The sequence below is a fragment of the Amphibalanus amphitrite genome, unplaced genomic scaffold (assembly GCF_019059575.1).
Source record: "Amphibalanus amphitrite isolate SeventyFive unplaced genomic scaffold, NRLGWU_Aamphi_draft 000239F_arrow, whole genome shotgun sequence".
NCBI lineage: Eukaryota > Metazoa > Arthropoda > Thecostraca > Balanomorpha > Balanidae > Amphibalanus > Amphibalanus amphitrite.
The window spans coordinates 48,669-61,168 of NW_024881734.1; the positions used below are offsets into that span (position 1 = coordinate 48,669).

A 12,500-nucleotide genomic window follows, 5' to 3' on the forward strand; every position below is an offset into this window, starting at 1 on the left:
AATGAGCTGAGAACGTCCATGATGGGATGTTCTCACGCATGCTGCCAATGCTCATGGAAATGTACATTCGATACGGAAACTGATTATCAAAGCATGCTATCTAAAGACTAAAAGCAGCCCACGAGATACGCCTCCAGTGCCACCCAAGCAATGTTAAATGTGACTAGCCGAGCGATGATCGAGGGACGTCAATGTCATAACCTCCTGTTTCAAGGAAAAGTCTGCTCTGCTCGACAAAGGTGTTGGGGACATTTTCCATATTCAAGTGGTAACCGCTGCAACAAGTTACCAGCCGAGGGGCACCTTCAAAGCCTATCAACAAATACTGACACCGAATCACACTAAGGTCACCGCTTTTGTGGTTTCTATAAAACTCGCAACATCTCATGAGTCCATGTCGCCCTCCTTCCCAGGTCTGTGAAGAGTCCAGATCAGACCACTCTGTGATGACTAGAGATCAGCTGTGTATTGTCGCCGTTGTACCCGGTTCAGATGTACTCCCTGCAGAGTGCGGCCATGTGGTCGACGCCGCAGGCCACCTTGGTGACCCGGGCGGGGATGGAGACTCGCAGCGGGAACAGGCGGTCCTCGGTGTGACCCAGGCCGAGCGCGCCGTGCCGGTTGTGACCCCACGTGAACAGGTCACCGCCGCTGGTGGTCACCGATAGGTGGTACAGGCCAGACACCACCGAGACGGGCGTGTTGTCTGAGGGAACAACAGACAAACGGTACAGATACCAGCCCGAGACGGGTGGCTGTATGGGGTAGAGGTTGGGCTCGGGCATCGGACCAATGGTAAATCCCAGAAACGAACGATGAACATGTCTGAGGGAACAACATTAGACTACACAATTAGTCTACACATCGAGACAAGCGTTACGCTCATGAGTCAACCAAAGATGGCCAATCGGTTCGAGGTGTAACCAACTACCCGTCCCCTACGACCCTCGGAAGCGTGGCGCGTCCCCTACCGGGGCTGAAGTCGTTCCGTCCCAGCAGTGTCGGCGGTATCAGAGAGGGCTCCTTTGATACGTCCAGCTCCGGGCCCTTGCCGAGCATCCCATAGCCCCACACGTACACCTCTCCTCGATCTGCAAACACGATGTAGGCTGTAAGTGATGACAAAAACAAACCGGTTCAACATTCATCGGTACATATTAAGGCGCATGTAGTGTCCTATGGTGTGAAAAAATATGAGAACTCGATCCCCGAAAACTGCCCATTCGGTGGCTCAGTATCGCTGAGTTCTTGGGCTTCTAATCCGTGAATCAACATCTTTATCGTCTTTCAGCATACCGAGAAAGCGGAGCAGATAGCAAAGTCAAACACCGGTTACTACAGTCTCAGTGTGAGCGTATTTGCCGTAATGCGTCACTCGAAACCCTGAGTAATAAAAGTATGAAGAAGAACAAACGACCACGAAGTCCAGATCACAGTTGATAAGATACGGCACAGTGTCGAGTACTAGTCAGTCTGTACCACAACATTCCATTCATAAAACTCAACAACAGCTGACTGCAACGCACAATCAAACCCAAATACCCATGATTTGCCTGCCCATCAGCAAATTTTCCAATACTACTGAGATTGACAGTGCAGGCTTCCCCCCCCCCCCCACACACACACACTAGGCACCCCAACTGACCGTTTAGCACAGCACACATGGTGCCGGCGCTGGCCACATCTGTGACCTTTCCGACGCCGAGTGGCAGCCTCCGGGGCACGTTCAGCTGCTGTTCCTCGGTCACACTGGCGAACTGGGCGTACTCCGAGTTACCCCAGCCGAACACGTCACCGGACTCTGTGGGAAGACGGGTCGCAACGTAATAAAACGGGACCACAGGGCCATTGATTACGCGAAAGAAACCCCGTAGCATAATAGCCATCGAATTCGAGAACAGAGGAAACGTTTTTATCCATCATCTCCGCCACATGACATGACGCCCGGAATAGCCGTTCTCGAATGGATGGGTTTGTCGCGACGTGAAATAAACAAATAGATAAATAAACATCACATTTGTGCGGGCGGGACAGCAGCAACAACACTACTGACATCGACCCCATGAGACCATTACACGTGACAAATGGTATGTTCATAGAGGGGCAACTTTGAGACAAAACGCCTACTAAAAAAGGCCTGCTAAAGAATGCTCGTTGAAAAAATGTCCCTCATCTAGCTATTACAGTCAACGACAGTCTTCCTCGCGCATTTGTCGGACCCGCACCGCGCCACTCACCACTGACGGCCAGCACACAGTCTGCCGAGCAGGCCACCTGGACGATGCGCTCTCCCTCGAGGTCTCCGCCGGCCGGTAGCGCCTGCCAGCGGCTGTCGAAGGCGCCGCTGCCGAGCTGACCGTCGGCGCCCCAGCCGCAGCAGTACACCCGGCCGCACTCGGTCACAAACATACTGAAATGACAGTACGCTTGGTCACAAACATACTATGGCAGCAGGTACTCCCGGTCGACACCGGTCACAAACATACTGGGGGTCACAAACGTATTGCGGCGTCTGGGCCGGAACAGTACACCCTTCTGATTGAGGTTGGCCGGGTACGATTTATTGTAGGACGAACAAAACTAGCGACGTTAATGATAACTATGTACTCAATTTAATGCATATGCATGAGAGCCCAATATGCCCAGGTTTCCTTCCTTGGTTTCGTCCACCTTCCAGAGCAAAGCCAAACTCCACCAATGCGAAATGGCCTTCAATGGCTCTTGCAGCGCCCTTTTACACCCCCGCCCACTCCACCATCCCCCATCCGTCCTACTAGAGGATAAGGGGGGAGCCTCACAGTGTGGGGATAAGGGGAGAGGATGGGGAGCCTCACGTGTGGTCCTGGCCGCAGGTGACGGACCGTACAGGCCGCTCCAGCGGCACCCTGTGCACAGTGGCGTTACTGCTGTAGTCCTCCCGCTCCAGAACCTGCCTCCCGCACTGGCCGTACGCGTTGTTGCCGAGCGTGTAGGCGGCGCCGTCGCTGGTCACGAACGCTGTGTGACTCCGGCCGCATGCCACCTGTAGGGCAGGGGCGTGAGGTGCCGTGAGGCGGCGGGCTCATGGAGGATGAAAATGGCTGTAAGAAGTCATGAAATAGTTGCAAAGCAAAAGGAAAGAAGATTTCCTATGGATGAAAATGGATAAATGCGTTTGATGCCATTGATAGAATCCAAATGCATCTATAGGTACTCTGAACATTCAAGAAGCAAATACTCTTCAGGTACGATTTGACATCGGTGAACGACATGAATACCCTGCACACTGGCATACTTACCGCTGTGACTTTGATGCTGGGGTCATCCACAGGTATTGTGATGGGCACTGGTGAGGTTACCCTCTCCAGAGGGTGGCCAGCACGTGCCTCCTGCTGGCCTGTCCAAAGAATGGTGGGGCGGGAGGTGAGGAGAAGTGACATCTCTGGGGAGGCTGCAGTAGTGTGACAGTCCTATCAATCAATCCTTGAAGGTTTTTAGTAGAGGTGCCATGTGGGCAAGCTGCCTGAAAGTTATGATGAGAGTTATGATGAACCCTACTCTGTCTCATGAGATACACAAATTGTGACCTCATCGGTCATAAAATGCTGGAAGTGACTGGAACATCAACAGTGAACTTTGCACACTGACACTCTACCTCGATTGCAGTCCAAGGAATCTCTGGAAGACCTCAGCTATCACTATTCAACTTATGAAGGCCAAGTGCATGACCCCAAACAGCAATGGGATAAAGTAAAGGTCACATGTTACCTATAACTCTGGTTGTCAATCCATTAATGACCTCTCACCTATCTGAGAACTTGTGTTGAGACCACAGCCAAACAGTTTGTAGTCAGGTCTGTTGACAGCCATCACAGTGAAGCCATACCCACAGGCCACATCTGTTACCTGAAACAGACATTGCATAGTCAGCATCACTCCTCTGAATCTACCTCCTGTCAGTGTCTCACAGTCACACAAAGGGATGGATTATGGAAACTGCAATGATGTATGTCTAATTACCAGAGGTCGAAGTGCCACAAAACTTATCATGATCACTTGCCTTGTTAAGCTCAGCGAACCAGAGCCTCATTGGGCGATGCAGATAGGTGTATGGCTTCTTCCCATTCTTAGGTCTCAGAAGATTCCTGTTTCCAAGAGCTCCCAGCTCAGCATAGCCCCATGTATAGACCCGGTTGTCTGGCCTAGTACCTTCCGATATGTACTTGTTTACTGAAAAGCAGCTGAAACATGTTAACAAAGTATTATAAACCTAATTTCTAGCTAACCTAATATGATTCTAAAATGATAAAACTTATATTATTTTGCATGGAACTGAGGCAACCACTGCTGAAGGAAACAACTGGGCCCGATGCCTCAACAGGCATATTGCCACATATTTATTAGGGGGTGGCTAGTAGTGGCAAACTCACTTAAAGATGGTGCTTCCTTAGTCCTCGTCCGTCCTTACTACACAAAGCTCCTGTCACTGTCAGCACAGATTGGTATCTAGCATGTAAAGAGTTAAAAATTAAAATGTGTTTGGCATCCATCTTAACTAGTTAACAGCATCTTTATCAGTTTGGGACTACAATCAGAAGCTCATCTGGGTGGTCAAAGTCCCCTTCCCATCAATCTAAGGGCCGCTATCAAAGCTAAGAGCTAAAATTGAAGCAAGGATACGAGAAACCTATGATTTATTAATGCAAAATCAATGTTATCTGCCATAATAATCCTTACCTGGAAGCCGATCTTCAATTTCTGGATTTACAGGATGTTTTCTTCTCGGTTTGCCGTCTATCCAATGTTTTACTCCTCTGGGGCAAGTCAACTGTTTTCTCGAGACAAGTGAAAGCAAGCAGGACCTCACTGAATTCATCATATAATCTTTCTAAATTATATTTTCTGGCAAAATACTTGAAAACTACAAAGTATATACTATATAGCAAAATAAATATAACTGGCGCCTCCAACCCTATCATCCACTGTGTTGTTTACAGTGTATTTCACTTCGCCATAAATTGAATTTACAGCGTCATTTATGTCTACCTTTCGAAAAAAGTGTCGGCTACTAATTGGTATTTAGCCTTCATGCTAGAAAATATTTCTCGACTTTTTGGAGCAATTTCCACTTCAGTAGCGGCGGAACACCTTCAATTAAGGGAGGGGGGGGGGGCACCGCCGACTTTTGGTCCCATTCTTTCCATGCAACGCCCATAGGGCTAATGTTAAAATGCCAAAATCAAAGGGGGCACGGTGCCCCGGTGCCCTCCCCGTTCCTCCGCCTATGCATAGGCGAGGAACGGGGAGTCCACTGATCCACTTTCAATCATAGGACAAGCAAGGCAGCATTCTAATTAAAGTTCGACATCTTCAATGCTTAGTCTAACAAATGCTACCTCACATATATCATAGCCAGAAAGGTTTTCAGACGAAGAACCGAATCATCAATCACTGTTTCGCGCCGTTCGACATTCGTGAGAATGACGTGCGCGATGCGGCCGTGATAGAGTTGCAAAATTTCCCTACCGCACTACCGGCATGCCGGTAAATTTTCACTACCGCAGATTTTTTCGTGGTATCTGGCATGTCTTGCCGGTAGCATGCCGGTATTTTTGATTTTGCACACAAAAAAATTATCAGCATATGATTCAAACTTTGGACACTAAGAGGCTATTGAATTGTTATAACAGCAACCTTAGCCACTGCAAAATACATTTTGTGGTAGAAGTTCCATTGCTAAGGGTAGGGGACAGGGGTAACACATGAGTCATGAACATTGAACCGAAACATGAATCTGTTTCGGTTTGCATTTCAGCATTTCACAGGTTTGGCTCTAATTAGAATTGTCAAGAATCTACTGTGGTGTATCAAAGGAAGACAAAGAATACTCATTCATGTTGCAAAAGCACAACCAATTAGTAAGTCTGATGGTAGGTAATGGGCATAATACAATAACTAAAATAAATAAATGTTGATGGCAACATTCAGGGGCGGCGGATTCCGGGGGGCAGGGTGGGCAGCTGCCCACCCTGAAAAATCTCAGGATGGGCAAAACTATCTTTTTGCCCACCCTGTTCTGGGTGGAGGCCCTTTGTTCAGAATAGAGGGCCGCAGGCCCTTTATTCCGCTTTTTTAGGACCAGCCATGCATGAAAGAGGCTAAAGGCTTCCGTGCAAAAATGTCACTTTCATGCAAAAGAAGGTTCCCTGAGGGTCTACAATGTTAAGACGAGGCTCTGTCGTGCCAGGAGGCCCTCCTAGTCCCTGCAAAGAGAGGCCCTTCCAGAAACGGAGGATGAACTATGTGTACGCAGGAGGTCCCCGTGCACATGGGAGGCCCTCCATGTACAGAGGAGGCGCGTAGTATACAGAGGAGGCCCTTCCGAGCACAGAGGAGGCCCCCTGAACGGATGAGGAACTAAACGTACGCAGGAGGCCCCCGTGCACATGTGAGGCCCTCTATCTAAAGCGGAAGCGTGTCGGATACAGAAGAGGCCCCCGTTCACATGGGAGGCCCTCCATGCACAGAGAAGGCTTCAAGGCGCGTAGTATATAGAGGAGGCCCTTCCGAGTACAGAGGAGGCCCCTGAACGGAGGAGAAACGAAACGTACGCAGGAGGCCCCCTTGCACATGGAATAATGGGTTATTAACCTGATCACCTCACTTGACGTTTTGTAGTTTCCACTAATTATTTCAGTCCTCCGCCCTCGGAGATCAGGTAGGTAACTGTTGTATTACAGCTTGTATTAAGCAAAATATAACTACAATTTTGAATTTTGTTTTCGTTGAGTTGACAGGCGGGAAATATATGCTTGTAGAGTAGATTATGCTAGTTGGGTGCATGGGCGTCGCCACCGGGGGAGCCAGCAGGGGCCGGGCATCCCCACTTTGCTTGAGTGTGTGTGTGTGTGTGTGGGGGGGGGGGGCTGGCCCTCCCAACTTTTTCGGGTTCTGATAATCAGAGCGACACCAATGAACTGACTATCCGAACAGAAGCCAAGTGCTTGCCTATTTCATGACGATTTTTTAAAGAAACGCATGGGGAAGGGACAACCTCACTTATACTTCAGTCTGCTAATGTTGTCTCCCCCCCCCCCTCCCAGGGCCTCGTCTAACATGTTAACTGGGGGGGGGGGGGGCCAAATCCTCGCAGTTACTGGCCTGCCCCCTCCCCCAGTCGGAGCAAAAATGCTACCACTGAGGGGCCGGCAAAAGCGAAAAGGCAAACGAACTTTTACTGCGAGTTGTCAGTGCACATAACAGCAAATACGTAAACGAAACATGGATGCAATGTGAGCGCATTGTTGATATAGGTGCCCGATTACCTGTGGCTGTTTTCACTTAATTATTTTGTTAACCCGAAACCATTTTTTTTTTCGCTCAGCAATACGTTACATTTCGTCTTTTCGGCGACCGAACTCCGTGTCCCGGATATTCTCCTTTACGTATCAATCTATTGTTTCCGTCCCCGGGGCGTCAAGCTGTTGTTTCTACCAATCGTCGTCCTCACTACGCGACGTCCAGCTTATGGCTGGACGGCTATCGGTGTGCGGCGAGAGTAGTTCCTAATCGTAATGAAGCAGGCTCCCATTCTGGGTGATCGTAAGCGCATCTTGGTGGTCTGTCTCTAGGGACGGGAACGTATAGTAACATTAACTGACATCTGGGTTATCTAAAGAAGTCGACGTGGGGTTTCGGAAGGCATGTCAGCCACTTACGGTCCCAACCGGCCTAAATTGCACTACTACACTGGTCCCTGATTGTCTCAGACTAAAGCCTCTGACGGCCCTAAGTTTGTGTCCACGGTAATTACGGAGAATTCACCTGAGAAGCCATCAGTCTCCAAGTTACCACACAGGCATTGTCCTGGTCTGAGGGGGCCCTACGTGGGAAAAATACGGTCTCCACTCATACTTGACCCTCAAAGCCTGGTATGGATCATCAGAGACCAGTCTGGGCCACCAGAGGCTGACATGGGTCCAGAAGCTGGCATTGGCCCTCAGAGCTCGGCACCGGACGCTCAGAAGTCGGCGGGGGCCCATCAGAAACCGATATGGTTCGCAAAAAATATGCGTGCGGGCCCTCGGCATCAGGGCAGGAGCCGCCCGCCAGCCGGCGAAGGCCCGCAGAGGTAGTCTGGGACACTCAATAATCTAGGTACTTGGGACCTCAGATACCAGTGTAGGGTCGTCGGAGAATGGCGCAGGGTCTTATCCCGGCAGTTGCTGGGGTATTTCCCCACCCACCGTTTGCTGGGGGGGGGGGGGGGGCGTTAAACGCCCCCAACCGATAACTCGAGAACCAATAGGCGCAGCGAAACGCACGAGGCGGCAAACGAAAGAGCGCGACGAGACGCTTCAGATGAGTACTTTAAAGTTGAATTTTGAGGTCACAGGTCGGGTCAAGGTCAGGTCAAACACCTGAAATCGGGCTTTCAGTAGCATGGACTTCAGGACTTCGCAATGGGCGCCTCTTGCCATAAACTCTGTCAAAACGGTGCACAATCCATCTTATAAGGTCTACAAGAGTGTCAGCTCCATGTAGAGGTCAGTCAAGCATAGGTCAGGGTCAAGGTCAGGTCAACCGGGTAGGCACATATCCCCGAAAATCAAAACTGATATTCGCAGCCTGTGACACACGTTTTATAGGTAATTGGGGGCGTAGAACACGATGGTGACATTCATTTAATCATATGTGTACGTTTTTGGCTCAAAAAGTTCAATTTAATAAATTCATGTATCATGGTCGTGAAGTAGTCACGAAAAATTGCCAAGATTCAGTTCAAGATTATGGAAAATGCGGAACGATAATCAATAATCGAAGATAGCCATTTGATTGATCATGGTATTGGCAGTCTAATGGCGTTTACGGAATGTCTGTATGTCTATTCTGTGATTTTATATGATTTTTTGAACATATGCCGTTTTTGGTCGAAAACTCAGAAATCATGACGTCACTAAAACCTCGATATCTCAAAAATTTTCCGACCGATTTTTTTGAAACTTTGTCACAATAAACTTCAATCAATTCCCTACAGGTACCTAAAATTTGGCGCGCCTGCGGCGCGCCGTTTTTATGCTATGGCCCGGCGAAAAAAGTGGGGGCGTTTAACGCCCCCCCCCCAGCAACTCGCGGGCTATAGGGTCCTTACTCCTTACAAACCGGCATAGGCTCTCAGAGGTCGGCGTGGTGCCCAAAAAGTCCACCGGCTCCCAAAGGCTGGCTGATGAGCCCTCAGCTATCAGTTGGCCAACAGACTACAGAGCCTGATTTGGAGCCGACAGAGATCATAGTGGGTTCCTCCGATTTTCAACTCCGATTCTCCGATTGATTGATTGATCCGATTGATTTTGAACTCCGAATTTAAACTCCGATTAACGGGAGGCTAAAATGGCAAAAAAGACCGACTTAAAAGAAAAGGTGTTGTGGGTTAAAAAAAAACTACGGTTTCTTTCTTTGTATTATTATTACTGTCTGGTGTGGCAATGTGAAGAAGTTACAATCTAATGTAAAAACATGGATCGGGTGGCCTATGTTCTTTTTTTTAGATAAAAAAGTTAATGGTGGCATGACTGTGATGAAAAATAAGTGGCCTAAATCTGGTGAGAAAACAGGATTTGGAGGTACCGTAAAGTGGGGCTATTTGAGACAGTGGGGCTATTTGAGACAGTACTGCAGTGGTTTAGTAAAATTGCTGTACCATGAAAACCGTTTGATATATTTGTATCATTTTTTCTCAGGCTGATGTGGAATTGAACGATGAATGCCATGGATAAGGTGTTTTGAAAATTTTGAAAAGTTTTGAAAGAAATTTGGCATTAAATGAGAAATACAGTCTAAAAACACAATTCAAGTTATACAGAAAGCACACTTATCTGCAGCTTAACATGGTTGAAGTTTTAAGAACTTTGCAACCGAATATATCGTAACTAACGTTATACTTATGGGCTAAGTACATTTTTCATGAAGACATCATGTATTGTTAAGGGTAGTGACGATTGTGTAACCCAATGTCTCAGAATCTTGATGATACCCAAATCGTCAAACTTCAACATATGCCAAATATGTACAGCTGATGGTTGTGATGTCAAGGCCCTAAAACAGGTGATATTATGATGCATCCGAAAAGACATTACCGCTATCTGATAAAAGTGCATCAAACGTTCGACATAATAAACACCTGTGAATCGGCCATGGGTTCATGGTACTTTAAAGCAGCAAGCAATATTAACACATTGTCACGTTATGACCATCCAGCTTGTGACGATATTAGTTACTCTTATGAATATGTGCATAAAATATGTTTCATCAGTCACTGACGTGGTCGGCAATCGATCCATGTCTACTATGGTTGACGAGAAGGCGCCATTAAAGGTTATTTGACATACATACGTACTGTTAGGTCAGCCTTCAGTGTACGTGCTTAATGCAGTGCGGTAACCGGCCCTTTGATACAACATGCAGTGATCGAGGAAAATCGGTATAAAATCAAAACCGTTTGACCTTTTTTCTGTCATTTCTTCACAGGTTGATGTGCAATGGAACAATCGATCATGCAGGCCATTCATTCAACCATTTTGGAAACTGTTCTCTCTTTTTTGATGCATTACGGTGTGTTTAATGCAGTAGCGAGCCTGTCTCAAATAGCCCCACCAACTTTCGACCTATATGTTTTACGCCGCCAGAGTTAAAGGAAATAGTTCACTTTTAACATGGGGTTTTGAGCTGGAATAGCAGTTTCGTAGCTTGAGCTGAGACTAGCACAAATCAGGAGCTTTTACGGCTCAACGATCACCCTAGACGAAGATATTCCATTTCTCGTTCCGAAAAGAGTGCCTTGTAGAGGAATGCGTGCCTTGCACAGGAATGCAGCCACGTCATCGTCAGCCAATCAGCGTGCTGCTTACAGCCAATGCAGTTTGCGTAGGTTTGAGCTACACAATATGATTGGTCAATGCGTAATAAGCTTCCGCGTCAAACATTATTTTACATATAATATAGTTCGTCCTATATTAAAATATAGAAAATAATTGTTTTTACAAAAAGGTTTTATTTTATTTCATGATTATTTTGAGCATAAAAAATCATAAATCAATAGCAAAATACTGATTTCAGGAAAGTGGACTGTTTCCTTTAAACATAACAACTTAATTTGAAAACTTTCACTGTCGTTGACTTGAAAATAGTCCTATATTATCATCCTTTGATTTTTAAAGCATAGGGTCACATCATATTATGACAGCCCAAGCATATATTAACGCAATTTTTTAGCAGACCGAAGTGCTATGTCCAACGAAAAACAAAAAATTTGATTATAAGGGTGATGTGACTGTATTTGAAAGAAATACTTTTTGCTAGCAGTATCAAAATCTAATTTCCAATCGCATAGCAGTAAAAGAATTATCCCTAGCTTGACCGATTTTCTTCAATTTCCTTGCAACTAAAACTGTCTCAAATATGGGGCTATTTTGAAACACTATGGGGCTATTTGAGACAGGTTTCAACTAAAAAAAAAATATATATTTATTTATTTATTGCTACTAGTTGAACCAAAATCAGCCTATCTGAAAGCAGTTGCAGAGAACTACGTTTTTGCAAGTTACATGCTATGAGAAATATCAACCGTTTTGAAGGGAGAGGCCAAAAACGGTAAAATCCGTTTCAAATAGCCCCACTTTACCGTACCCTAGGCTTGGCTCCTTGAGTCTCTGCCCCCCTCCCCCTCCACCACTCGAAAATCGGTGGCGACGTCACTGGTTAGATGATATACGTTTACCCCTCCGTCCATTCACTCACCAGATCTATAGGAGGCCCCTATACACCAAAGGCCCTTTTTCGCCAGGAGGCCCCCACGATATCTTGCCCACCCTCTCCGAAATGCAATCCGCCGGCACTGGCAACATTCCCTAGGCAAAAGGCAGAATCAAAACAACACAAAACACATTGTTTGGAAACTGGCCTTGAGTCCTGAGATGTGGTCTGAGATACTCTACAAAGAATTTGACATGAAAATCCAGCTGAAAAGGCAGGTGTTAGGTAGCCCTGAGCCTAACTTTGGTCCCAAAATGAAATGAAAATGAATTAAACTGGCATTTTGTCTTATCTTTACAAGAAAACACAACATGCAGACGAAATGAATACAAAGTGGCGCAATGTGGCGCAAAGGCAACCAAGGATTGACTTTTAAGATCCTCTGTCCCCTAAAGAAAGGATGTAAGCTGATGACGTAATATTTATTCATATGCCCTTTTGGTTGAATCACTCAAGAGAAATCAATTTTCTTGTAGTGAATAACACTCACAGTGTTGATTTCATTGGAATTCAATATCGTGTTTGATGATTTTTATCAATAAAATCATTCACGAGGCAGAAGTTTGCAGTCCTAAAACCTTTTTTTGCAGTTTTTTAATCAGCTGGTTAAAAACTGTGTTATGGCGCATCTGTTTCGAAAATAACGAAATCCTTGATAACCTTGTGTTTGTTCCCGCGTTTGGGATGGGGGAGGATATTATATCGTTTTT

General features: G+C 46.5%; 1 protein-coding gene across 4 annotated transcripts; it reads right to left on the reverse strand.

Annotated features, from left to right (window-relative positions):
• Window positions 1-447: 447 nt before the first annotated feature.
• Window positions 448-11,972, reverse strand: LOC122386083 (RCC1-like G exchanging factor-like protein). 4 transcript variants are annotated; one of them, XM_043374891.1, is made up of 10 exons: window positions 11,776-11,972; window positions 4,717-4,914; window positions 4,040-4,209; window positions 3,786-3,885; window positions 3,279-3,376; window positions 2,835-3,022; window positions 2,238-2,410; window positions 1,646-1,801; window positions 972-1,091; window positions 448-706 (listed from the first exon to the last, which is right to left on the reverse strand). In XM_043374891.1, the coding sequence occupies exons 2-10, from the start codon at window positions 4,856-4,858 to the stop codon at window positions 489-491; spliced, it is 1,365 nt and encodes a 454-aa protein (XP_043230826.1). In that variant the 5' UTR covers window positions 4,859-4,914; window positions 11,776-11,972; the 3' UTR covers window positions 448-488. The 4 variants fall into 4 exon arrangements, with proteins under 4 accessions (XP_043230826.1, XP_043230828.1, XP_043230825.1 ...); XM_043374893.1 differs by lacking the exon at window positions 4,717-4,914 and having other exon boundaries at window positions 4,040-4,220; XM_043374890.1 differs by lacking the exon at window positions 11,776-11,972 and having other exon boundaries at window positions 4,717-5,117.
• Window positions 11,973-12,500: the final 528 nt, after the last annotated feature.